We start from the raw sequence: 27,295 nt of genomic DNA on the forward strand, positions 1-27,295 counted from the left end.
TTAGGCAATTAGCGGGTAACACACTACTGCACTCCCATTCCGGCGACAAAGTGGTGGAGTTCTCCTTGGAAAAGCGACGAGCTGAGTGGTCACCATGGAGCAGTTGCCTCACAAAGTTGCTTCATTTGCTTGCTGGGCGGGGCACTCTGGCACTCGAGACATGGCCAAAACTTTGCCAATATATCAGATGCTTAAAAAACATAAACAGCACAATAACGCAAGGAGTCCACAGTGCCTGGCCCCCTGCACAGTGGTGCGGAAGTGGAAAACGAGGTGCAATTAGATTAAATGCTAAAGTATTTGAAGTGACGGTTTATAGCATTTAATACACTTTATTACAAGGTGTGTGGAACTTTTAGCATGGTAATCCCATTATTTAATCTTAGTTTTATATCTTTTCCCACTAATAATTAGCCACTGTGCCAAGCCGTGGCAATATATGACTTTTGTAACTCTTGCCAGCATGCCGCTGCATATTTTCTCGCTCCTTTGTTGTGCGCAAATGAATGGGTAGCTCCTTCAACTTTGTCTGGGGCACACAATGTGCGAATGGAAAGTGTCTAATAATGCACGAGTTGTAGGTGTGCACGGCGTTTTTGCGTAATTAAATGAGAATGCAGGGCCAAACGGAAGCGGAAATGGAAATAGAATTGAAAATGAAAATGAAGTGAGTGCTAAGGCGACGCATAAGCCATTAAGCGGGCGCGAAGCCATCATGTAAATGTCGCTCCTTGCACTAATGGCTGGCACTTTAATTGAACCCCGGAACGGTTGATAGTTAATGGGGAGAGGGTGGGCAATGGAACCGCACCCAGACAGGTTGGGGTTTGACCCAAGTTATGGCAGTATGTGCACTATCATAACCTCTGTCAGCTCATTTGCAGCATTTGTTGCAGGCGATGGCTCGGAAATGAAGTGACATCGAGAAAAACACAGGACGAGACCATTTGGATGGGGGGGAGAAAGTAGCAAGGAGACAGGAGAAAGCAGAAAGGGACAGGCCATTAGCCACGGAACGACGACGACAACGACAACGACGAGGACGAGGACAACGAATTGTCAACAACAAGTTGACAAAGCGTTGCGCATACGCCGCGTATGCGGTGGGCAACTATTTCCAAGCTGTTGCACACTTTCGAGCTCACTAAACACAGCAACTGCTTATTGGCTCTGCCTGCTTTACAATCCCAATAAATTCACTCACTTAGCACACACAATTACTTTAAACTAAGTCCCATACACGTCCTTTTCTACTAAATTCGCTTCTGTTAATCCAACTGTCTATTCAGCAACTGCTCGCTCTCTTGCAATATGGAAAACAGTAAGCAGCTTTTGACAATTTGCTGAGTGGGTTGTCGGCTCTTCTATGCTCTTCTATGCTCCACTATGCAGACAGTCAACGCCCCGCTGTTGTGGCTGCTGTTTGCATAAATACATTTAAATGGCCGGAGAGCAATATGTTACGTATACGCAGTGTTCGCCCGAAAACTGCACCCATTGTGCTCTGTTTTTGTGCTGTGGTTGCCGCCCTGCCATGCATATTTTTAAGCTGCTCGACTTTAATAATGGTTTTCGGTCAGTTGGCCTGGCCACAGGCTTGATGGTTTTGCAAACCCTTTCCGGTTCCCTGTTTCCCTGGGAAAAATATGTAGGGAGCAGTAGTACATTGCTGGCACCCCTTTGGCCCTTCACGCTTTTAATGAAGTGGCATGCGAAATGGCAGGAGTACGGCTCTTTGTCCGGAAGTTTGGCATTACCTGCAGACTCTGTGGCTATGCAATGCAATGCAGCCGTTATTTACTGCACATAAACTTGAATAAATTCCGGGGAGCCTTGGAGTTGCTTTGAGTTCATTAGTGTTACTTGAGGAGTCAAATCGCTCCCTAACGAAATGCAAATCAAGTGCAAGGCATCTAATGCGGCGGCACAAAAATGCAACTCATTTTTAATATCCTGCGCCGGCAGATGTCGACTCATAGCAGCATGGCAAAAAGGTGCCGGAAATTAAAACTCAATATTCGAGTGATTGTGCGCCGGGCAAAGAGGAATTGTTTGAGCCATTGCTATTGCCACTGCCACTGCCACAGCCACTGCCATTGACTATTTGACTTGGACCGCACAAAAGTGCGCAATTGAGGCGGCAAATCAAATGAAATCCAACGGAACGAATCGAAACGTGCACCCAACTCTGAATTCACCATTCTCCATTCTGAATACTACTCGACTCGACTGGCAACTAAAACTCGAGCTTAAACCGAGTTTCTAGCCCCCAGAATGGCATTCGATGCGACTGGCGCTGCAGACGTGCAATTTTCGCAGACGCTCAACGAAATTGTTTGATTTTAGCCAAGTGCAGCTGCGTCACTGGCATTTTGCTATCTTATGCCATTGCCGTTTGCTAAATGTTAATGCCATTTCAATTGCTATCCTCCCTCCCCTCCCTACCTCCCCAACTATCCCAATTTCAAATCCGGGTCTCTGTGGCCTTTCACCATCTCAGATCTGCTGCTGACATGCAACTTATTTCGCACCCAGAGATACCCTCTCTTTGGGAATCAACGCCCAAGAAAATGGATGCCAAAAATGGGTTTTACCTTAAACATTTTCACAACGCTTTTTGTGAATAATAAATATCTCAAGCTGCCGAGTATCTTTTTTGTTCCCATGTGATCTTAAAAGTGCAGCAACAATATTTATGCTTTCTTTTTTAATATTACCAATTGGTTAAGTGCACTGTTTAAACAAGAACAACCAAGAGCATTTCACTTGCAATGTGTGGATAATCCTATAATGCTCTTTCCACTATTTTTTTCTATTTAGAGGGAACAATTCAGAGGCTTGTGGAGTGTGCAGTGTGCATATCGCATATCGCATATCTCGTTTGTGGGACACTTTTATATGTTTGCAGGGCACTTTGCGGCAGGGATATGCAGCAGGAGATGCTCGAAGCCAGTGCCAGGAGTCTGTTTTGGGGCAGGGATTTGACTTTGCAGCGCTTTGGGGGCCTGCCAATGGCTTCATAATTGGCACATGAAGATTTCATAATCCGTGCAGTTACCGTTTACGTTTAGCAGGCAAATGTGACCGATATGGACACCCAGACCACCCAGAAGAGGTCAGCAAAATGTACCTGCTGCCTCAGCAATCGAAGGATAATTATGGTAACAAGGTTAATCTGAGCAGACAGTAACTAAAGTGCTAGCACTGCTATCTTGACGAACTTATACTGCTGTTAAATTCGCATAAGTAGGAGTAGAGTTGGGCATAAGTTTCGATTTAAGGGGCATCTGTGCATGTGGAACATTTCCAGGGGCGCATTAAAAAATGGTTCTCGATTAGAATGACGCTCACGTCCAATGCCGGCGCTCTGATTGATTGACTGACTAAATGGCTTGAATGGCTGATTGATTGACTAGCCCTTGCACACGTACGCACTCGCTCAGTATTCGCTGCGTAAACTAAACTTGGCCATCATTGCGATACTCTTACTCTCATTTTGGTACCCTAATGCCTACACATTGAATCTATATGCTTGAATAGTAAATGGTAAATGGTCTCCGCACAGCTTAAATGTAAGTAAATATATCTAGGATTAAATTCATGGCACCTTTACTGTAGTTCTGGGTCGTATTTCAGCGTTTTTAAGTCGTTTATAAGCTACGTCTCACTGTATCCTTTGAATCCCTTTGCAATGTATTTACCTCCATCGTAATTTTCCCGGAACCTGCAATTGCTTTTCCATTGAGCTTTCATGTGTGCTGCGTATGTGATTTGTTTTACGCCGAATTGCATAAAACATTCGCAATTGCGTGGCTCGTGCTCCGGATGGGAAGCGAGTTAAGGCTTATTTATATTCACACCAGACACGCCCACCTACCACCCACCGCCCATTGCCGCCCCCCCAAGCCCACATTTGCCCATCGATGCCACGCCCCCTGCAGCTGGTAATCCAATAATGCTCCACACAGACAGCAGCTACAAATTAGCCGGCTTTCGGTGAGTTTGCACATCAAGGCCCGTGGGCCATCATAACCGCATCTGATTAAGGCCAAGGAAGTGGGCGCCAAGTGGGCTCCTATGCATATCGCACACTTGATTAAGGAGCCTGGCCGGTCATAACGGTGTGGTTACGTCAGTGTCGGCCCCGTATAAATAAATCAGGCATATTGCCGCCATCGGCGGCCACAATGTGCATCATGCTGTTGCAACTGTCACTCTGATGAGCCAACTCCTCGTTTTATTGACACCGAGGGACAGGCGAGAGATGGTGTCCTGTTCTCCTGCTGAGATTACTGAAAGGCGATCTCTTGTTTTAAGAGGAGGCAGGGAACATTTTCCATGCATATTTTCATAAGAAAAATCCATCAAACTATCACCTGTTTCTTAACTCTTGATTACATATTGGAAAAAGCCATCAAACTAACATATTTTTCTTATTTCTTGGAACAGATGAAGTGATTGATCTGTAGATGTAGTAAAAATGCTGTTTGCAATAAGTTTTATCCTTGCTTTCTAGAAAAAAAAACTGTCTGAAGTAGTATATAGCACTTTGCCAGCAATTTCAAGATGCACAGCTGTCAGCCATCAAATGGCTTCATCATTATTTGCATTGCACTTTCACTTGCATGTTAACATCATGTAAACCAAAGTTCTGCGGAGGACAGCCGTTTAGACGTTCTGCACCGCCCTCTGACCCCTGACCCCAAACCACCTAACCCCGTGACCCCCCGTGACTCCCCGAAAACACCCAGAACAGACAGAACAGCAGACTCGGTGGCTGCAGGACGTGCTGGTGCCGATTGCTGACGCGTTGATTGCTGCGAAGGCAAATGCGATGGCAGGCAACTAATTAAAAAGTTATACGAGTAACTTGCGCACGCCTTTAACTTTGGCCAAAGTAATTAAAGTTCGCGCCAGGGCCAAAACCAAATGGGCCAAATGTGTATGTGCTGCTCTGTGTGCTCCACGCAGTCGCCTCAACTCGCATCAACTCAACTCAAGGCAAGGCAACTCAACTTTGGCGCATTTACATTTCACACCTGTGCGTGTAAATTCGCCACAAGAACCCGACCGCGGAAAAAAGTTAACACACAAAGTTAAGAAAAGCGCTTAACTGACAGAGAAGAATGGCGTACACAGTTTTTTTATACCCGTTACTCGTAGAGTAAAAGGGTATACTAGATTCGTTGAAAAGTATGTAACAGGCAGAAGGAATCGTTTCCGACCATATGAAGTATATATATTCTTGATCAGGATCAATAGCCGAGTCGATCTGGCCATGTCCGTCTGTCCGTCCGTCTGTCCGTCCGTCTGTCCGTCTGTCCGTCTGTCTGTCCGTATGAACGTCGAGATCTCAGGAACTACAAAAGGTAGAAAGTTGAGATTAAGCATACTGACTCCTGAGACATAGACGCAGCGCAAGTTTGTCGATTCATGTTGCCACGCCCACTCTAACGCCCACAAACCGCCAAAAACTGCCACGCCCACACTTTTGAAAAATGTTTTGATATTTTTTCATTTTTGTATTAGTCTTATAAATTTCTTACGATTTGCCAAAAAACTTTTTGCCACGCCCACTCTAACGCCCACAAACCGCCCAAAGCTGCTAAGCCCACACTTTTGAAAAATGTTTTGATATTTTTTAATTTTCTATTAGTCTTATAATTCTATCGATTTCAAACTTTTGCACGCCACTCTAACGCCTCAACGAAAAAACTTCATTAAGACTCGCTTCACTTCATAGCTGATAACGGTATCAATATCAATCGATATAGGTTCTTTTTTTTTTTTTTATAAGCTTAGCTATATTAAGCTTTTAGCTCTTGAATTATTAAGCATACGCATAAACAAAAAAGGTTATCTGTAATTGCATAAAAATTCTGTTAATGGTGTAAATAAATAAGTAATTTTCCAGTCATAATCTTAGAATTTACTAGTTTTCCACATATTTTAAACCAAACGAAAGTGAATTCGCAGACCTACGTATTTATTGCCAAAGCCGCTTAGAAATCCCACTTAAGTGTAATCCCGATTCACATCGTTGGCTCACAGCAAATCAGCAAAGATAAACACACGCGTTCGATTATGCGTTGCTGTTTGTGTTATTTTTGCATAATAGAGTGTGAAATTGATATGGTTTGCATATCGAACTTATATACAAGGGGCAGCTGGCAAACATTAGTGCTAATGTATTATGCAGTAATTGACCAATAATTAGTCAATGCATCTTGTGTACAATTGCACGATAATATCACATTATTTGGACACTCCAATCCAGTGATGTACTCCCGGCGCCTCGAAGGCAGCGAAAATGTCACAACATGACAACTGTTTTAGCATTATTAATGTAGGCACTTCTCCCACCCAGGGGGTATTTTCAAGCTGAATTAATTAATACTGGGCAGCGCATAAGAGGATTACCAGCTTTAAGGGGGGCAACCATAATTAGTTTTCAATACCATCACGATTCTATTGGAAACTCTGATGATAATATGTTAACTGGGTGCAATGACCAACCGCAAGCGATCAATTCGCCAATCAAAAGTATATGGAACCTCCTTTGTCCTGTCATACGAGAATACTTGGCAATTAATTTCGTCATTGTCATTGTTCGCGTCTAGACATCCATGAGCTAACAGAGCGCTCAATTTGCGGTGCAGTGAACTCTGGCGGGCCACTTTGGCCAGTAATTACTGTAATCAGGCATGGCAATGGCAATGGCAATGTCATTAGGCTTTGACATCGCACCGCCACAGGACGGCGATCAAGTTGCCCCAAGGCAGCTCATTAGCCGCAGGACGAAAGTTGCCCCAATAACTTGCTGAAACATCAAAGCGCCCCAAATGCTGCTCACAAAACGCGTATAATTGGGCGAGATTACAGCCATTATGAGGCTCAAAGTTAGCTGGAATTTAGCAGTTGTATATAGCTTTTAAAAGGATCTTATAATTGATTTTAAAAAGTTCCCTAGCATCATAAACTAAATTAAACAGTCATGCAAAATAACGCCATTTCTTTAATGTGTCACTGCAAGCAGTTTAAATTCAGGAATTGCATTTTCGCTACATTCGTTTTTGTCACATAAATAAAGAAAGAATTATGCTTTATTTTTTTTGCTGCCATAATTTCTTTGAGTGCTGACCTCGCAGCAGGACGCGCAAGCGGCTCTCAGCGGAATTGGTTGAGCGCGACAGGAAACTGCGACGGTCCACGCTGCGTATGATTAACAATTTAAGCGTGTGCATATTTCACGGCGGGCACACGCATTCGGGCAAAGTGAAAATTGCATGCATAGACAATGGACTCGGGGAGGGGAAGTCCCTTAAAGCGGATGACGGGACAGGGGACAAGGCTTTAAGTGCTCTCTCTCATTCGTTGCTCCCTCCTTCTCTTACGCAAGATTGCTTCTTTTTCGGCACCAACTGCGGCACTGTTGCAGGCTTACAAAGCACACGGCATTAAGGAGGCGACATCTGCATGGTCGGCGTCACAAAAAGAGTCCGGGAGATGGTGTCCAGATTGCAAGGACTCCGCCTGACACCGTCCACCGGGTGAATTTCAGTGAGTTGTCACCCTCTGAGCGGGCAAACAATGCGCCTCGTCTAAGCAAAGGACCCGCATCGATTGTGCTGCGAGAGGAGCGAAGAATGTGCAGCACATACAAGGACATGCAGGACATGGCAGAAGGCCGTCTAATAGCCGGTGACTGACTGCTGCGCCATTGTGCAACTTCAATCAGCAGCCAGCCCATGGAGCACTTCACCAGTCGATGGGCCATCATCATCAGAGCCCCCATTTTTCGAAAAACTCAAAGAGGTAGTCCTGCTCAACGCTCAACACATTAAACGCATTGCTGTCCTGTGGAGAGGCGCTTATTGATTGGAATGGGCTTCCTTTTCGAATGTCCTTTGCATCCGCTTATGGCAACATGTTTTTGTGCCAAATGGCAAGAGTTTGGCCTAGAGAATATTGTTGCTGTGGCAACAAGGTGCAAATGATTGAATTTCCGAGCTGAAATGGATGAGCATTACAGATTGGCACCTTGCAGAATGCCTTAAATTGTTGTCATATATTAATTGGCTGGTTATTACTAACTGCAAATCATTCCACCGAAGCACCAGTCCCGCCCCTCACCCACTTACTTTAATTAAACATTATTGATTTTATTGATTTTACACTGAACAAATTCTAGATTCCTGTTGTTAATACTTTATGGAATAATTCGATGTTTAGCAAAGCGAGGTAAGTCATTGAATATAGCTTTTAAAATTCTTTATATTTAAAATATTTTATGTAAAATATAAGCTTTCCTACTTTTCCACTGTGTACTTAGGCACCGGGATCAACTTGACTTTCCGACACCGTTCTCACCGGCCAACAGTTGACCTTCCGCAGGCGGGGAATCCATTAACAGATCAGAAACTGCTCCTTGAGCACCTCGAGTGGATTTCTAGCCCCGAAGTGGGACGCCCATGTTAAGTAGCCGGTTCATTAGAACAATGGCGAGCACACACAGTTTGCATAATGGCCAAGATTAAGTGAGGCGTGGGAGGTGGCCGTGCATTGAAGTTTCAAACATAATGCCACTAATTGCATATCTTGATGTGCTTGATGCTTGATTTAGAGAGCACGGCCCTCCAGCGTGATTGATTCTGTGGACTGGACTGAACTGAACTGAGATGGTTCGGGACACGCAGCGCAGTCTCATTACAAAGTTACGATGCAAAACTGGGCCAAGACGGACTTATGGACTTTACGCAGAGCACAACAACGAAGGCAACGAACTATCAGAGGAGCAGCGGCGAAACGGCGGGGCAACTGCGGAGCAAAAGTAATTTTATTATCAAATCCAACTTTAACAACTGCAACAAACCTCCTCCTGCCAGCTTTTCTTTCCTCCGGGCGGACGGGCCAACTTGTTATTTGGCTTGTAAGTTACAAAGTCTTGTTCGTGTCCTCGGGGTAATAAAACAAAACTTTGTGTTGAAAATGAAAATGTACAACGCACAAACGAACAAACGAGCGAATGCAATGCCAAGGCGAAATCCCAGGTTCCTTGGTCCTTGCTCCTTGGTCCTGGCTATCCTGGCCATCCTGGCTATCCTTGGCATCGTGGCCATTCGTCGGCCATTTGGCCATGCTGTGAGTGCGAATGACAGGCGGGCCAAAAGGATTAGAGTGAAATGTAAATTTCATTTGCCGACTCCGCCTTTTTCTACAGCTTTCCTGGCCAGTTTGCTGATGTCTAATTACGAGCATGGCCATAATGCGAAAGCCAGAAGCTCTTAGCAAATGGCCCAATCAACCTTGACCAACAAGGAAATCATTGAGGAATTTTCTGGTGAAATCCATTGATTTTAGGTGTGTCGATGCTGAATAAACAATTCAGCAGTTGCCAAGTATGCAGACATTTTTACCAATTTAATGAGACTTAAGAGCTTAATTGAAGAACTTTGCCACATTTATGGTTATTGCTTTTAATTTCATTTTAAATGCTGAAATATTTTTGAAGCATTTCTTTCAATTAAATAATAAACATATATTACGCTATCAACCAATTAAGTATTTTACGTAAATTTCTATATGTTATTTCCATATATAAACTAATATATAAACATTCTTGACTCTTGATATCATTTCCCACAAGTTAATCCCATATGCACTTTGTTACCCACTCTCGCAGATTAGCAGAAAAATGACAATTCCTGGTTATAATTCAAAATACGTCTTCCTGCGTGAAAAATGTAACTAATGGCCAACTCAACCGGGTTGGCACCTTCGCCTACTTCCTAAATAATAACCCCCATCACCCCCATCCGATTTGGCCCGCATTGCGAATGTGTGTGAGCGTGTGGAGCTGGCCAGATAAGCACATTGCCATTTGGAGAGCTACCTGCTCTTATCTGCCAAGCCATTTACCAGGACTTCTGCTCCTGCTGCTGCTGCTGTTCCTCCTCCTGTTCCTGCTCCTGCTCCTGCTGCCATCTAGCACTCCTGGAACTTGCCAGACCAGGCTGAAGCGCTTTCCCATTTCACAGCTTATTGTTATTCAGCAGCGAAAGTTTTTTCTGCTTCTCGCAAAAGTCATAAGAAGTTTGAAAGGTTTTTTCCCCAGCTCGTTTTGGGCTGCTGCGTAGCGTAACTCACTTGAGCTCCTCTCCTGGGACGCCTCAATAGTTTTATGAGCCCGAAATGGGTGGGAATTTGAGGTCCTTCGGTCCTTGGATCCTTGGGTCTTTGCGTCCGCGGGCGGCGGAGTTAAATGCATTTTTAAATTGCAGCGAAATTGATCTTTAGTGGTGCGAGCTGGCAAACTGGCAAACTGGCAAACTGGCGAACTGGCGACGTGTAGCCATCAAAATCCGCTTTACTTTCTCGAGCTGCTATTAAGGCAAGGACCTGCCAAGTGGCATATAAATCGAGTGCATCTCTGACTGCCAGGATATCGTGTGGGTGTGTGCGTAAGTTTGCACTTGCAAAAAACAAATTTTATTGGTCTAATAAAGGGAATGGCCCATATTGTTGTTGTTAAGCAATAAACTATAATTTGAAAGGCAAACGAGTAATAACTATACTCCGAATGTAACCAAGCGATGAACTTAGAAATGAAATGATGCAAGCTAAGATCTATAAATTGTTCTGTTTCCATAAAATGTAAAACTATTTAAGCAGTATTTCACTTATGCGTTTATTTAATAGCTTGCACTTAGCTTGAGTTCTTCGACTGCTTCACACGGAATTTCTTCGCTCATTTCCGTTGCTCATACGCCATGTAAACACACTGGCTGCCAACAATGAGTCATAATGAGGGCAGAACCGCAAAAAGTGCGGCACGACGAGGACTCCTCGTAATTGCAGCACGCACTCCGCCAGACTTCGATGCATTTGTCATGGCATTTATTAACCGTTCACGTGCAACTAACAAATGATATTTTGCCCCTAGCAGCGTTGGCGTTGTTTTCAGCCAGGCGAAGGAATTAAGCGAGCATTCAGTAGTTCCTTCGTGACAGCATCTTTCTGACAAATTGAATTTGGCCAGGACGTGCTGTTGTTTCATGGCATGGCCACGCTCCATTTGCGCTGCATTGACGACACGATGGCCCAAGTCAGCTGGCCAAACTGCAGAACAGCCAGGCGCCCCTCGCCTCGAATGCCCAACTCTTTGGGTGCACCGGAAACTTTTCAATTACATTAGGTTCTCAAGTCGATGAAGGAGCTTTCCGTGAGCAAAGAGGAGCTGGGAGGATCCAGGAGAAGCCAGGAGGAGTCAGTGCAGCAGCAATAGCAACATGTTCGCCCAGGCGCCCGCTGACAAGTCATTAGGAGTGACAAATTGCCGGAGTGGGGCGTGGCCGACTCTCGAGTCGAGTTGCCAAAGTTGGGCACCACATTTAATTAGACTAAACTACGGTCCACTCGCCAGCTAATGCAATTCATTAAACATTTAATGCCCGGCCCACAACTTTGCTGGCAGCAAACAAGTGCATCGCTGCCAGTTATGATGGCTACTCCTCAAGGACTTCCATCGAGCTTATCCCTGTGGCCTATGTGGCCCCATTCGGCATAACGAAGCCACAAACTTGAGCAAAGGTGCAAGACATAATATTGTGGTGCCTTCTTAACGAGCGTGTGCCTGGAAGTGCTCCCCTTTTGGCCATAAATTAGCCTCAGTTCTCACTGCATATCCATTATCCCCTTACGCACAATGGGTTTACTTTCTCCCAATGGCTTCCTAATTGGATGGAGATCTTGTGTGTTTTCTTGAGCTAAGAACCTAAGTTCCTAATTTATTATTAAAGTCATTGGGATTGGTCGTTTATGCAAGGGTTAATATATGCAGGTCGATCATTACGCACATTCTCAGTTGTTTTGTGCACCTCATTAAATTTAAATTTCAAATTAGCTCAATGTGTATGTGGCTGCTTGTTTAATATACCAAATATACCAGTTAAATAATAACATGAATAATAGTTAGTTATACTCTGGTATGAAGGCAAACAGATACTAGTCAATAAATAGCTTTATTTATTTAAGTGTTCAAGCCTGCAATTTAAATCCGCGTTGCAACTGCAATTTGAAAGGGATGAGGGTTTACTTCTTACGGGTCTGTCATTACAAGACTCCGCCGGACAGGCGCAGATGGGCATGGCGCCTCAGGCGGCTTCGCATTTACTGATTGATGGACTTCGGCCCAATAAATTCAATTGTCAGTGGTCCACTGTTCCTCTGCTCCTGTGGCCAACACTCCCTGGAGGGCGGTAGATTTATGGGATGTCTCGTGGCCACATAGGCTCGCTGACCGCTCTGCGTTGTGGAAGTGAAGGCTCTTGTTGCGGCACAAATTTGTAAGCTTCCTGACTTTCCCAGCTCGTTACGCAAAGGCGCACATATGACAGGCAATTTGTGTTTATTGCGTGGCCATAAAGACCTGTCATATGGCCGAGAAAAACTACTAGCAGAGCTGGCAGGGCACAGTGGCCAAATCCCTTTTTGGCCTTCGTTAAAGACACCATTACAGAATCCGCCCACCGAGGCAGACACACACTCGCACTCATACGCAGACTTGGTCACACTCAGAAGCCGCAAATGCGCCACACGATTCGGTGTGTCATTAAAGGTACATAACGTTTTTCTCCTTACAGGATGGGGTATATGCAGACGAGGTAAATTTAAAGGGGAAATCTCACGAAATGCCTCCAAGTTTTATTTCGGATTTATGTAAGCGAAAGGGGAATATTTGATATGAAATGCATAAATGTAAATGAATACAAGGCAGAGTATATTATATATATCCCATTAAACATATATATTTTCTTATATAAAAGATAATTAATTAATAGGTATGTTAAAAGGTAACTTTACCTTTGAAACTCTTTCATTATTTAGCGTACTCTGCCTGCATTCAGTTGATTAATATGCAATTTCTTGATGGTGGAAACGCCATTAACGCACACACATGCAAAAGAAAACCGCTTACACACACTTGCTGTGTTTTTTTTTCGTTTCTGGTTTCTGGTCGGTTGGCGAGGCTCGAAGTCGAGCGTTTTGGCTTTGTTTGTGGGAGCGGAAAAAAACAGAGTAGCAAAAACAAAGGGATAATTTAAACTCTGTCATAAACTAGGTTAGCATCACACAGCGCCACCACCCACACACATAGACACACACACACATACACACACACACTTGACTGGCAGACTTGGCTATAATAACTGTCGGTCGGTTAGGAGTTTTTCTTCATCAGTTGCTGTTGCTGTGGATGTGGCTGTTACTGTTGCTGTTCCTCCTCTTATGCGCTTTATTTCCTTGGGTGGATATACAATCTTTTTTGCTCCTTGTTGTCAGACAATACGCGCATTTATTTCATTCACTTTTTTCCGAGGGCATGGGGATATATACGTACGTATTTATATATATGGATGTGGGCGTGCCTCGGTCGGGTCATGCGGCATTATGTGGTGCATTTTTTATGAGTCGCTCTGCCTTTTATCACATATGCATACACATAAGTGCAGCCTCTGTGCTTTTTGTATTCATGGCGATTCGCAGCCGCCACATAAATTGGCCGCAGAGAGTTTAAAATGCCTTTTTTCCTGCCGCCGGCGGAAAATGCAAAGTGGAAACTGCCGCTGAAAACCGTTTGGTGAGTTAAACTTAAAAAGGTATTTGCACGGTGCCACCAACGGCTTTAGCTAGCTCTTATTTTCATTTTTAAAATATTAATTGTGATTTAATTAAATTGAACACAAGTTTTAAGTCCTAAAACAAATCGAAAACTCAGCCACAACAAATTGTGTTTTTCTACGCAGGCCGCAATGAATTCATTTTAGATGTACCGGGTGTTCATTTAGCAATTTGTTTACGGCTTTTCCAATGGCACTGGTATTTTAATATTTCCAGCGTTGCATAAATAAATCCGTGCTAAGGTAGTTGGCATATAAAAAAAAAGAAAAATGCAACTTATTGATAAAAACCAATGGCGAACAGAGTGCCATAAAACAGCGATTAAATTCCGGATTCCCCGGCGAATGCATGTGTGGAATGCCCTTGCACGCGATTTTTCTGCTTATTTATTTGCATTGATTGAAAACACACACAAATCGATTATTGTGAACGATTTTTTGCCAATACTTTTTTTGCGGCCAATGTACAGCGAATCGATGGCGCTTGTGTTTGGGCAATTCATTTCAATGGGGGCCATGCATAAACATCAATTAAATTCGCTGGTAAATCGGCGGCGTGTGCTTTATGGCAGATATAAGCCCATATCCTTTAACCATTTAATTAAATGATATCGCAGTGGACCACGCCCCTCAATTGCCAACTATCTGCACTAAATGGTTTCCCCACTGTTCCCTGTTTTTCCAGCGTTTTTCCAGCTTGACTGACTGCCATTCATACCACATCTATTGTTTAACTTTGACGGCGGGGGTCAGAGGTTAATTGATGATAAATTGAAACATCATCATCATCGCCCATCTTGCGGTTGGCTGAGAAGCGAAAAAGAGCCATGCCGTGGCACAATGGCATTTAATTAATGAGCAATTGATTAAATCATAAACAAAAGCCACCAGACGCGATCCAAATTGAATGCCCAACAAATGTTATACATTTATCGCCCATTCCGTTGCCATTGTGGCATTTTTCCCGTGGACAAGTGCAATGATTTCTGGACATTTGACTCGCTGCGTTGTAATTGCCACAGCAATTTGTTGGAATTTCCCGCTATGATGCACTCGAATTTGTCAGCCCCAGTTTTCCACAGTCGGCTGAATAATGATTGTCTGCACCAATTTGAGCGGTTACCCTGGTATTTTAAGTGATATTCTTTTTAACTGCAGAGCACATATTTTTCCACCAAAGGTACAACCACAAAGGGCACTTATCTTAGTCGGCTTTTTACCACTCCAAAACTAAATAGATTTCGAGTAATGTATGGCGTGCTCTCGACATTTATAGCTTTTGTCCCAGGAAAAAACACGGAAAACAAAGATAATAACTACGCAGATTTAAATGCAAACCTATTTTGTTATTTTTGATCTGTATTTTTAACAAGAAAAGCTCTTTTTTAGCAGCCGAAAAATCGCAAACGTTCCAATTTTAATACCAATTAACATCAATTTGCCGGCCAGAGAAGCCATTTGGAAAAAACACACCGACTTTGAATCAGATCCAACACATTTCGGGTGTTAACAAATTGAGTTCGGTTTGTGAACCCGGGGCCAACTGGCTATTGTAATTATTCACGCCGCGATTCGCGGTACAAACAAAAAAAAAGGAAGAGATATATTCACGTATATACCTATATGTGGAAAATTGGGGGAAAACGCGATGTCAGTGGCACACTGAAATGCAGGACTCGACACCACCTGACAGCCACTCTACGTGGAGTGCTTGTCGGATTTTAAAAAAATAATAACAAAACGAAAACTTATGGCTTACAGACAGTGACACAAAAAGAAGACGGCCAAAATCATGCATGCAAAGTGATGGCGCAAAAGGAAAGCAAAATGGGCTACGTCACGTGGCAGTGTGTGGCAGTGGGTGGAAAAGCTGGGCGGGATGACGGGACACTTTTGCCAGTGTCAGTTAAATGGAACACCCGATCCACGGGCCACACAACAATGGCCAGTTGGGTTCTCGTTCGACTTCCCGCTGGGCTCTGGGCTCCCTAAAAACTTAAATGGTGTCAAGGCTGATGAGTTTGTATCGCCCAACCAAGCAACCACCCACACACACACGGAAAATAGAATTCGGAAAACTTTAGCACAAGTCAAAGTTCGGATGCCGGGCAAAAGTTGTGCAAATTCAATAGATAACAATGAAGTGAAAGCAAGTGAGTTGAGACCGTTTTGTGGCTGCCGATGATAGAGGGGTGGCACTGGAAAAAACTGGTGCTATTTCAAGCTATATAGAGTTGCAATAAATGGGTATGATCCCAACTTCGAACGTGCATTTTGGTTACTTAGAATAATAACTTTTGATTAGACTATTTAACATTTTAAAAACTGATTGAAGGAATGTTGAGAAGCTAAAAAGAGACACAAGCTTACTCTGAAGCATGTTATAAATCACTATTCCCTTTAGATTTAATATTAAAAAGATATCAAAGAGGAGCCACAATTTTTTGCTGTCCATCCCCTTTGCCTGCGCGAACTCCATCACAGTCATCACCCTTTTCACGACCCGTTGACAGCGCAAATATGCAAAGTCAAGTGGCAATTTATCATGCTATGCAGTGGAACCGCCCTCCGGGCAGCGCGAGAGTTAAAGGTGGCGGCCCAAACCGCCGCGTGGGGCACTCTGGGGTTAAGTGGCAAACTAAATTGAATCGCCAGCGCCGAACCATGCGTGGGCATGTATCTACGCCTACAACTAACACCCCTCGTCCCCCTTGACAAACTGCACATTGGATGGAGAGTGATTTCCATGCGAACTTGTAGTAGTTCAGATTTTTCCGAAATATTCAAGTTGTAAAGTGGCACGCACTTTAAGCGAATTTATATAAGTTGCATGCATTCTGTATTACAATTTAATGCAATTTTACAACGACGCATATTATTCAATTTTAACTTAGCCCTCGAGACAGTGGCAATAAATTGCCAGGCCGCCAAATTAGATAATTGTTATAAATTCACCGGCATTATCTAAAGTAGGGCTAGTGTCCACGGCTCTGTTTACGGTTCACTTGGCACTAAAATCGATGCGACGCTGACCTTTCCCTCAATTAAAAGCGCACACCCGCCCACCAAACCGCCTGGGATGGCGCACAGTGCCGGTCACAAGTAATGGGACACTTTTTCACTGGGGGCGTTGCTGTCGACACTTTACCTCATTAGCAGCAGCATCGGCCGGTTTGTATAATTAATGATTGTACCCGCTGCAGGCTTCGTATTGATTTTAATTTGTGGAATTTACTGGGTAAATATGATAAATTCGAGATGACAAGAGAGCTTGCTGCGCGAGATGGACGAGATGGGCGAGAGCAGCACTTAGCAAAGTAATTAACCAGCCCGATTTGGCACCGACTTGCCTGCCAGCTCGGTCATTCTCATAGTCACTTGGTCAGTTCGAGCCAGTTGGTCACTTGACAATCCGTAACTCAACCCCTCACCGAAGTCCGCAGGCAGAAGTGCCCAAGGCAACCGCAAAACAACTGCACTCCACTCCACTCCACTCCACTCCACTCTACTCCATCCACATCCACATTCACCGACTTCAGGCGTCTCCGGAAATTCACCCTGCCGTTGACAAGCCTCAAGAGATCCGAGCAAAGACACTCGTCCCAGTCAGTAAGTGACCGCAGCAACAGAAACAGCAGCAACAACTGGGGGGCACTGGGAATATGGCGATGTGTCGGTTTCGGGGACGGCGAATGCAACGGAAGGATGCAATGGCGATGGCGATGGGCAGCGATGACACTGGCGGCGAAAGGCGGAGTAATATGCGTAATTAAACAAAACCGCAAGTGGGGCAGAGCAACAGAAATAAACGGAGTCGGGCGCAGAAAGGATCCAGTTACCAGGGATAAGAGCAAGTGCAGCTGCAGCATATCTACGCGAAAGATGGTCAAAGTGAAAGGATTCCACAAGGCGCAGTTGGGACTCCCTAACTTGGGACTTTCCTAACAAAAATTACAAGAAGTAAACTTTCGAAAATAATAAATAATATTCATAAAAATAGATTTTGTGCGCACATTATTCATTTGTGTTTTCCTAAAACAATAACTAAAATCATTGACACTTTGCTGCGTGACGAGAGGCGACAGGAAATGTTGATACCCTTCGGCGCGGATGACAGCAAGCTTAAATTAAATATTTGCGAGGACGCAGGACGCAGGACGCAGGACGAACTGGGTGAAGTGCGGGCCAAAAGGACCAAGAGGACGAAAGAACGAAAGAAATCAAAGAAAGACGCGCAGAGAGGAGCCAAAAACGCAGCGCCACATAAATGTGGAGCATGCAGATTGAAGTGTCGTCCGGAGGCGAAGAGCATGGCAAATGGCAAATGGCAAAACGGGAAAACGGGAAAATGGTCCCATGGAAAATCAGAGGCATGTGGCAGGCCATGGAAATGCCATTCAAGTGCGACTTAACACCCCCTTTAGACAGCTTTTAGGCAGTGGAAATTGATCGAAAGACTGAGAGCAAACATCGTTGACTGACATCGACTTCAAAAAAACACAACGGAAAACAGTAGAAACAGGGAAAAGTGCTAAGCAACGCGATAGAGATACTTTCGCAGTATCTTCGAGATACTTCAGCCAAATGTGCAACAATGTGCCAGCATCGATTTTCTATTAGCCACGAGACACCAACGAGCCAGAAAACAGAAAATACAGAAGGCAAATATTGATAAATACGTAACGAGACGACGACGAGGAAGACGAAAAGCCACAACAACCACATTATGAATGGCACTACAGCTCGTAACTGTCCGGCGGCCAGCCAAGAACATAATAAACGCCGTCCATGAAACCAAAAATAATACTCAGAACGTAACTCGGAAGAGGTCGCCACATCCTCATCCCCATTTCCATTCCCATACCCATCCCGATCCCCATCCTCTCCAGAAGAACGATGACCACCTCAGCCAATGTCACACTGCAGCGATGAATGGGGTCAATTCTTTGTTAAGCCAAATTAAATGCCTACAAAAGGGCGGTGAAAAAGAAAATATATCAATATATGTACATATATTCAATAACATATATATATCATTTAAATATCATAAAATATTAGTCCAATATCTGCTATGCCTAAACTGGTAGCTGTTAACTGTTATGAGCATTAATATATATGCACTTCATTGTAACATTGGTAACACTTCCTCTATTTCTCGCAGTGCACGAACCACTCACCTGTTAGGGCTGCCAAATTCAGAATAAATCCAATTAGCCGCATTGCGATTATGAATCTCAGTTGTTACTACACCACGAATGAGTGTGTGTATGAGTGTGTGTGTTTGCTGAAGTCCCTGCCACCTGATTACGCGTTCAAAGTGCCAGCGGCGCGAATTATTTCATTTATCTAATATCAAATTGTGCCGCGAGAATTCACTTCAATTGTTTTGACTTAGTTTTGCACGCTCAGATGTTTTTTGTTTTTTTTTGTTTTTTTTTGCTGAGCCAAGCTCGGCGATCCGGCGCTGCTGGAGCCGGAGTGCAAATTCCGGACTTCGGATTTCGGATCCGAGCGGAAAGGAGAGAAAGCCGCGAGAAAGGCTTTCTCTGGCGACACGAAGTATTGGTGAACGTGAACCGACGCGCACGAATTTTACTTTATCACTGAATTTGATTTTTTTTCGCGTCTTCGGCAATCGCCAGACACAATGTTGCTGGCAACATGCCCGAAAAGGGGTATTTTCGAAATCGAAAACTCTTAATTCGAAAGAAGGGGAAAGTACGAAAAAGCCCAGATTGTTGCATAGTGAGTGCTGTAGCAAGCATACATTTAATGGCGATAAATCTGATATAATATAATTAATAGCTAAGTTCAACAGAGCTTTTAAGCCTTGTGCTGTAAAGCAATTTTATTGTACATTTTATAGAAAAACCAAACTTGGTGTTATACTATTCTGTTATTATTCTGTATAAACTACAAATTTCTACAACTGTTAAAATTATAATTTCTAAAAACTCATTTTCTAGTTAACTTATGAATTTCACGATATGAAAAACATCATTTGCACGAGTTATAAGATAGCTTTATAAAAACAGACAAATTATTAATATAATTTTTTAGTAGAAAACAAATATTAGTTTTAAAACTGTTAGCTTTTTGCTATACAGTAGTTTTTTGGTATTTTTCACAAGCCATGTCCGTGTTACGGTATTAATCAGCTGTGTACTCACAAATGCGTTGCAGCTGCTCACCGAAATTCAATGTTTTGATTTTGCAAAATGCCGGGAAAAAGGTAACTAACTATAATTTACTAGAATAAAATGTGAATCTAATGCTTTTCAATGACACAGGGCACGAAGGAAGTTCACCAAGAAGCAGCAGAGGAAGCGGCGTCGTCAAAAACGTGCCAAGGAACGTGACAAACTGGAGGAAGAAGCGGAAAAGCAGAGACTTTTGCAGCCGGAGTACCAGAAATGGCTGCAATCACAGAAGGAAATGCAGGAGTTCCAGCGGCTGGCCGACGAACGGGAGCAGCAGCTGGCGGAGGAGTGCTGGCTGCGACGCGAAGCCACAGCGCAGCAGCAGTTCCGCATGGACGAGGCCAGGAAGCGCCAAGAGCAGGAGGAAGTGGAGCGTTTGCAGCGGGAGCAGGCGAAGGAGCGGGCGGAACGGGAGGAGATCCAGAGAAGGCAGCGCGAGGAGGAGACACGAAAAGCGGCCAAGGCTGCCGCCGAGTTCGATGCCATGATGGAGAGCATGGAGGTGTACCTGAACAACCCGCATGTGGAGCAGCCTCCCAGTCACCTGCTGCGTGTGATGGAAACGCATCCGGAGGAACGTGCCTGCGAGTTCTTCAGTCGCACAAACTGTTGCCGCTACGGTCACGCCTGCACCTTCAACCACCGTCGTCCCATGCTCGCCAGGATTCTGCTCATCCGGCACTTCTTCAAACATTCCATGCTGCAAGAGCGGCGGCCGCACAAGGAGTACGCCGCGGCGGAGGAGCACTTGGAACTGACCGAGCAGGATCTGCGCCACGACTACGATGAGTTCTTCAGCGATGCCGTCGAGGAACTGGAGAAGTTCGGCACCATAGTCAACTTCCGCACGGTGCGCAATACGCTGGAGCACCTCAGGGGTCACGTCTTCGTGGAGTACACAAGCGAACGGTTTGTCTGAGTGTATTAGTTTTCATTATTGTTGAATTAATTTCACATTGTTCATATGCAAGCAATTGGGATATGCAAATGAAGCCTATTTCCCAGCATTTTCATGTAAAAGTAATTTCATATAAATCACAATTTTAATTTAAACCTGTTCTCGCAACAATTTATAAATATTGTATTGTCTCTAAGCTCACATATTTCTATGTTATATATATATTTTTTTTTTATATCATCCAAAGAGTTTATAAACAATGCTTACTTTATCATTTCAGTTCCGCTCTTCGCGCCTTTACCAATCTGCAAGGTCGCTACTACGCCTCCAAGCGACTGAACGTGGAGTTCTCCAATCTGAAGACCTGGCGCGGCGCAGTCTGCGGTACGTGAACTGCATGCCAAGATGAAGCCGTATCCTTTGACAAAACAAAACTCATTTATTCCCAACCCATGCATATATTCTAATACCATTTTCTTTTAACACAATCTGTGGCTTCTTAAAGGTTTGTCCTTAACACGTAAATGTCCCAAAGGTAACGGCTGCGGATATCTGCACCTGTTTGGCAATCCAAACAACCAGTTCAACACGGAACTGGAGTACACCACCGGTCCACGCAGTGAGCGACGCTCCAGCCAAACTCCAAGGGCCAAAACTCCCAGGTGAATTAGAATAAAATGTTAGTTTTTAATCCGCAAACTAACTTATGCCATCTTTTCAGTTGGGATGAGCACAAGGAGCAGGGCAGGAACTGGCGCTGGTCAGAAAGCCCTGAGGTGGAGCTGGAAAACTCCAAGGACTTGGGCAACAGAGGTCAGGATCTCAAACACACCCATCAGCGGGCTCATCATTCCAGGTCAAGAAGCGACAGGAGTTCAGTGCGCTCTAAAAGAGAACACAGCTCCGCGGGATCTTCACATGACGATCGCAGATCAAATAGATACCAGCAGCACAGGAGCAACTCCACAACACCAAATCACCAGCAGCACAGGAGCAACTCCACAACACCAAATCATCATCACAGCCATCGCGAATAAAAACGAAAGTATTAATTCAAGTTGTTTATGGGATCTTTACAAAATTTTATTCAATCTCTTTGTGGACAAAACATGAGTGTCTCAAACAAAATACTAAAGAGATTCCGAACTTCTTGCTTGAATGACAGACAGAGGGTCAGAGCGAAACACTTGCAATTTAGGATTGCTTATAAATATTTAAGGTGCGATCTGAAAACGCCTCAATTGATTACAACGGAATGGAATTCTACGCGTAAAATTGGCAGTTTCGAAGTGTGAAAGGAGAGAAAGTGTGTGCTAAGGTGTGATGACAGTAGCGTGTAGAAGTTGTGGTGGTGGGGTAGGATCGGAAATTGTAAATTCTAAAGTCTATTTGTCTTGCTTTCTTCCGTTTTCGTCGTACACATACAAACAAAAATTATACAAAAACTCGTTTAAGGAATATTATAATAAGTAGCTTTAAAATTAGGCAAACAGCGAACGCCCAGCGTTATCCGCTCTATAGACGGATTCCGGGATTCGTGGCCGCCACATAGCGCAGCAGCTCCTCGTTGTCCTCGCAGATGACGGGCTTCTCGTGGTAGCAGGCCACGTCGTGCCAGGCGATGCCATCGTTGTACACGTTGTTCAGCACGGACAGGCACTGCTCCTTGGTCTGGTTGATGTCGTATTCGGCGTTGTCCGGCTGCGGGCGCTTCTTGTGTCCAGTCTGCGACCAGGGATTGTAGCCCCAACCCTGTGGGATGCGGTTGGTGGCCTGGATCTTCTCGCGGGTTGCGGACCAGAACCATCCGTAGACGGTCTTGGGCTCCAGATCGGGACGGTTCTCGCAGCCGGCAAAGTCACAGATACGGCCGGCCGTCCAGATGTAGGGCACATCGTTCTGCTGGATGACGCGGAAGATGAGGTTGTTCTTCTCCTGGGTCTCCAGGGCGACCAGGTCCATGCAGTACTCGCGGCACAGATTGCGGCCATCCAGCCAGTCGACCTTCTTGTTGGCCAGGGCGGGCACGTTCGTGGTTAGGAACATGTTTTTGCCGCGGTAGGAGAACTCCTTGGGACCTGCGGGTCAGCGAAGAGAAAGTCGGTGGTTAGCGGGAAGTGTTTTCGCGTGTGCACTGGGAAAATCGTGGGGGTATGTAAGGGCTATGTAGCTCTGTGTCTAGAGTTTTTAAATACTTTGCTAAGCTTCATAAAATATATACCTAATAATTAGCCTATTTATAAGCATTGATTTTTCAGACTTGTTTCAAATGATGCCCGAACTACTGCACTACATTTCTTCCCGTGTGGGTGTGGCATGTGGCAACCGGTTTTCCGCCTCATCTTCATCAGCAACTGAAGTCGGGGGCCCAGTGCAATGTCTCGGAGCCTGCCCCATCATGGGCAAACGAAACCGAAAGCGAGTAGCGCCGAAAATAAAGCGATGTACCAGATGTATCTGCCACTGGATGTGCATAGCTGCCCCGGGCCTTACACAACTTCCCCTCCGTTGGCTGGTGGCTGGTGGCGTGTTACGCAATCCGCGCAATTTATGCAGCATGCTTCTTTTTGCGCCTGCCGCCGCTTTCCTTTTGTCTTGGATGGATGTCAAAAGGTTTTCAGCTGCGCTGTGTATTTGCTTTTTGGCTTATTTGCCGTTTGTCCGCCGAGGATGGAAACAATGGGCCCCTGACACCACCCCGTGACAACTTCATCCTCGAACTTGTTTCGCCTCAGCGAGCTGCCAACTATCAACTACCAACTACCAACTAGCAGCTACCATTTGATTAGCTGCCTCTTTGGAAGTCGTCTTCGCAAATGTGCGATATGTCCGCCCCACAGACGCGCCCCGAAAAGCTGTAGAAAAATACCCGCCTGTTGCCACAGTTGGCACGCGTCATTAGCCGCGCTTTAAGCCACTTTTGCAACTCCCCCCCTGCCACGCCCCTCGCCCGCCTACCGCCTACCCAGCACGGCCAATACTTCGCGTCAAATCAGCTTAAGTCCAACACATAATGGCCTTATATGCCATTGTTTGCACATTATTATTTATTTTGCCGCCGCTTCGGCCGAAGCAGCCGCCACTCGCCATTTCCTCACATTTCTGGCCCTTTTGTGCGCGGGTCAAGGCGATAATGTGGCTATGGCTAAAACTCATCTCATCTTGACTGTATATTTTCCCGAGTCCGAAACTTGCGTAATAATCCCGGTGGCGATGCAGTTTTTTTTTTTTCTGTCGATTGGCATCTTTCAACAGTGACTTAGAAAAACCAAAACGTTTTCGAATCTTAATTATCGGGCGAATGAATGCACTGAATGCCTGAGAGAGTTGTCTACAAAAGGTAATTAAGTGGCATTGTTAATCAGGTGATTTAACTATTGGGAGGCAGACCCACGAAACCTGCGCTTGTATAACTGGAATTTTCTAAGAGATGAAAGATCTAAATCGCTGCCAACGGCACTGGCTTCACAAAAAACTGGATATGCAACTTCGGTGACGCCCCAAAATTAAGTTGCATGTTTAACGGCTTTGGCTTAGTGGCTCCATGTGTGTTTCTCTCTGTGTGTGTGTGTGTTAGCCGTTTGTAAGTGTGGCTTGGTGTGAGTTAGGGTTTGTCTAATTAGCAATAACTGCAAAGTGTTCATTAGTGTACCGGATATGCAGCGATGATGCTATTGTTCAGGCCTCTCAACCGTTTTAGCCCGATCTCTAAGCTCTAAGCCCTGATGCAATGCCCGTAATCGCAGGCGATGACTGGCAGCGACGATCAGCCGTAGAATAAATGAGGAAAACCCACTTCAACTGAACCACTTGCTTGTTAACCCCCTTGGATGTGAGTAATTGTGCGCTCGAAAGTGCAGAGGAAATCAATTAATTTGTTGGCCTACAATGTTTATATTAAATACTTGAAACTACAAATTTTCTGCCTATCAAATGGAATTTGTTTACGAAAAAGGCGGGCAAAGAAAGTGAGTTTATAAGCCACCATAAACTTGGCTCACACGTCGACGACCTTCAGCAAAAACCCACACCCACACCCACAGCAACACACACGTCGCATTGCCAAACAATTTCAAGTGCAAACTTGGCAAGCAAAGCCGCTTAATATTCTCGCCGCGTTCGTCACTTTTACTTTTCGCCATTGTGGGAATGGTTTGGAGCTATGCATGTGTGCTGGTCTATGATGATGATGAAGGGGTATACTTACGGCTAGCGCACTTGGCGGGCACGGGCAGTGAGAGGAAGCGACCCGGCTTGGTCGCTGTGGTTGTGGTGGTTCTGGCCGCATGGCTGCAGGCCATCACCACGCAGAAAGTCGCTATTGCCAGGGTGACTTTCATCTGGAAACCAAAAAAAGGCAAGAGAAGAGAAGAGGTTAAATATGAGCCAAAATATTGGTAAGACAATCTGCGATTTGGCAAGTAACTGGTACTGCTGCACACGGCTACAGTTATAGATATGCAAATTGTTAACACGTTGTCATTAACATAAATTTGTACACGATTATCGCGCGATAACGACGCCGCGCCCTTTTGTTCGCCACCTCTGCCGATGCCGATGCCCATATTGCGTATACGCAATTTCGTATAAATTTCCAGCTCCAATCCGATCCAATCCGAAGATGTAAGCTGCTGGTCGAGATCGCTTTTTTATGTCAAGGATGCGCAACCGGTTGCCCCCGGCGGCCACTGACACAGTGCCACAGTGACTACCAAACGCCATCGACCGCCGACTGCCGCCGACCAGCGACCATCGACCATCGACGATCGACGACACTTGAGACTTTATTATTTTCATTTTCATTTTTATTGTGGCGCAGCGCAGCGGCAACGTGATCAGCATCAGCATCAGCATCAATATCGGCGTCAGCACATCACATTATTCATAAATAAAAATGTATTTAGCATCTGCAACGGCGGCCAGCATGTTGATTACACAAGCAGCAGTCGGTCTGACCTTAACTGGTTTTATTGACTTTTTATTTTCTATTTTTTGCTTTTGTTTTTAATTTTTTTTCTTTTTATTTTCAGACGCTGCGTGTCTCTTTGGCTAGAACCTTCCACGTTGGCCAGCATTTCGAGTGGAATTAAAGCCCGTTTTCGAGTCGTTTCTTCCTCCTTATGCAAATGCAATTCGCAACGGATCGCTTAGACTGGGGCTCAATGTCCGCGCAGCTGGAAATTGTTGCATATTAATTGGATTTGATCTGGGCGGCGATTGCGTGTGTCTGTCTGTGTGGCTTAACGCCAGTGTTTATTTGATCGCCTGCTGTCCGCCGATTTGGCAACTATAAATCATTAACGACTTAGCGCTTATCAGCGGTCAGCGCCTAATTTGGTAACAATACATAATGAAAATTGGATTTCGTATTGATTTCATTTGCGACAGCCACATTTCCAAAAGTGAAGATTTGGTTGTCATTGGGAAATATGCATGTTTGTGTGGCTGGCTACTTTTTGGTGTTTATTTTTTTATTTTTTGTCTTATTTGTTTGTTCATTTGTTGCGTTTTGTAACTTGTCCATCAGCGCTTTGTCCATTTCTTGTTTCCAGCATGTTAATCAATCAGCCGACGAGCTGATGAGGCATTTAATTACACTCCTACAGAGAGCTCAGTGCCCTTTAATGCCAGTGGGCAAATTACATGGCAAGTGGGCTTTGTGCATTATCGAGTGTTTCTCTTTTCGGGTTTTCCTTCGTGGGGTTATGGGTGATGGAAATTTGATGTGCACCATTACGCAAACTTTATGTTCGCTGGAAATATCTTTAACTCATAATTTTGTCTTTAATTTACAGCTCAAATTCTTGGTATTTATGTTACAAAAGACTTAGGCAACGAACTTTTTCAAAGTGGCAAACAAAAGACTTGGGCAGCGAACTTGATCAATAGAGGTTCTCAAACGAATGACTTAGACAGCAAACCTTATTAAGTTCTCAAGCGAAAGACTTAGACAGCAAACCTTTCTAAGTTCTCAAGCGAAAGACTTAGGAAGCGAACTTTTTCAGTCAGCGGTCTCAAACGAAAGACTTGGGCAACGAACTCGTTTCCCAAAGCGCCTCCACTAGCTTTAGTTCTCATTCATTCAGGTCTTGCAAGTTCTGAGCGGGGTTTTTTTTATGTTTTTCAGTTGGATTTCGGATGTTTCAGGTTTCCATATCCTTGAACAGCTCACAGCACTCAATTTTTGTACAAATTATTGTTGTTTTTTATCTCATTTTGAACACAATATGACTTGGCACTTTGGTTAGTCCTTCGATTGTCCGCACACACACATATCGCATATGGCATATTAATACGGCACACTTTATATCCTTGGACGCGAAGCGCTGCTGCTTACCTTTGCTTGCTATTTTGGAATAACACTGCACAGCACGTTTTCTATACTGTAGTCGCCGAATTGCCCAAGCAGACAACCAGACGAGACCAGACGCAAACGAAAACAAAAGTCAATTGGCAGCAGCAAACTGTTTTATAGTCGAAGCCGCGCTGGCTGCCCACCAACAACATCTCGTGCAGCT

At 44.6% G+C, this 27,295-nt stretch overlaps 3 protein-coding genes across 4 annotated transcripts in view; 1 reads left to right on the plus strand and 2 right to left on the minus strand.

Moving 5' to 3' along the window:
* The window catches only part of LOC122626535 (neural cell adhesion molecule 2), a 62,200-nt gene extending 42,950 nt beyond the window's left edge, over window positions 1-19,250 (minus strand). Inside the window, exon 1 of the mRNA XM_043806832.1 lies at window positions 18,857-19,250. Within this exon, the coding sequence (XP_043662767.1) occupies window positions 18,857-18,899 (43 nt within the window). The 5' untranslated portion in view covers window positions 18,900-19,250. The remainder of the gene's footprint in view (window positions 1-18,856) is intronic.
* Window positions 19,251-19,846: 596 nt separating this feature from the next.
* LOC122612770 (U2 small nuclear ribonucleoprotein auxiliary factor 35 kDa subunit-related protein 2) lies at window positions 19,847-21,834 on the plus strand. 2 transcript variants are annotated; one of them, XM_043786592.1, is made up of 5 exons: window positions 19,847-19,911; window positions 19,970-20,788; window positions 21,058-21,161; window positions 21,283-21,439; window positions 21,499-21,834. In XM_043786592.1, exons 1-5 carry the CDS (start codon window positions 19,898-19,900, stop codon window positions 21,812-21,814), a joined length of 1,410 nt encoding a protein of 469 aa, XP_043642527.1. In that variant the 5' UTR covers window positions 19,847-19,897; the 3' UTR covers window positions 21,815-21,834. The 2 variants fall into 2 exon arrangements, with proteins under 2 accessions (XP_043642527.1, XP_043642535.1); XM_043786600.1 differs by lacking the exon at window positions 21,499-21,834 and having other exon boundaries at window positions 21,058-21,190; window positions 21,313-21,433.
* LOC122612782 lies at window positions 21,830-27,222 on the minus strand. Its single transcript, XM_043786612.1, has 3 exons — window positions 27,115-27,222; window positions 24,985-25,117; window positions 21,830-22,855 (listed from the first exon to the last, which is right to left on the minus strand). The coding sequence occupies exons 2-3, from the start codon at window positions 25,115-25,117 to the stop codon at window positions 22,293-22,295; spliced, it is 696 nt and encodes a 231-aa protein (XP_043642547.1). The 5' UTR covers window positions 27,115-27,222; the 3' UTR covers window positions 21,830-22,292.
* Between the last annotated feature and the right edge of the window lie 73 nt (window positions 27,223-27,295).

The sequence above is a fragment of the Drosophila teissieri genome, chromosome 2L (genome assembly GCF_016746235.2).
Source record: "Drosophila teissieri strain GT53w chromosome 2L, Prin_Dtei_1.1, whole genome shotgun sequence".
Taxonomy (NCBI): Eukaryota; Metazoa; Arthropoda; class Insecta; order Diptera; family Drosophilidae; genus Drosophila; species Drosophila teissieri.

Bases quoted from the DNA above. Each gene is read 5' to 3' on its own strand.
- LOC122612770 (XM_043786592.1), top strand. The intron at 20,789-21,057 runs GTTTGTCTGAGT...TTATCATTTCAG, and splicing joins GTGGAGTACACAAGCGAACG to TTCCGCTCTTCGCGCCTTTA. The intron at 21,440-21,498 runs GTGAATTAGAAT...CCATCTTTTCAG, and splicing joins CCAAGGGCCAAAACTCCCAG to TTGGGATGAGCACAAGGAGC.
- LOC122612782 (XM_043786612.1), bottom strand. From the start codon at position 25,117: ATGAAAGTCACCCTGGCAATAGCGACTTTCTGCGTGGTGATGGCCTGC. The intron at 22,856-24,984 runs GTAAGTATACCC...GCTGACCCGCAG, and splicing joins GCCCGCCAAGTGCGCTAGCC to GTCCCAAGGAGTTCTCCTAC.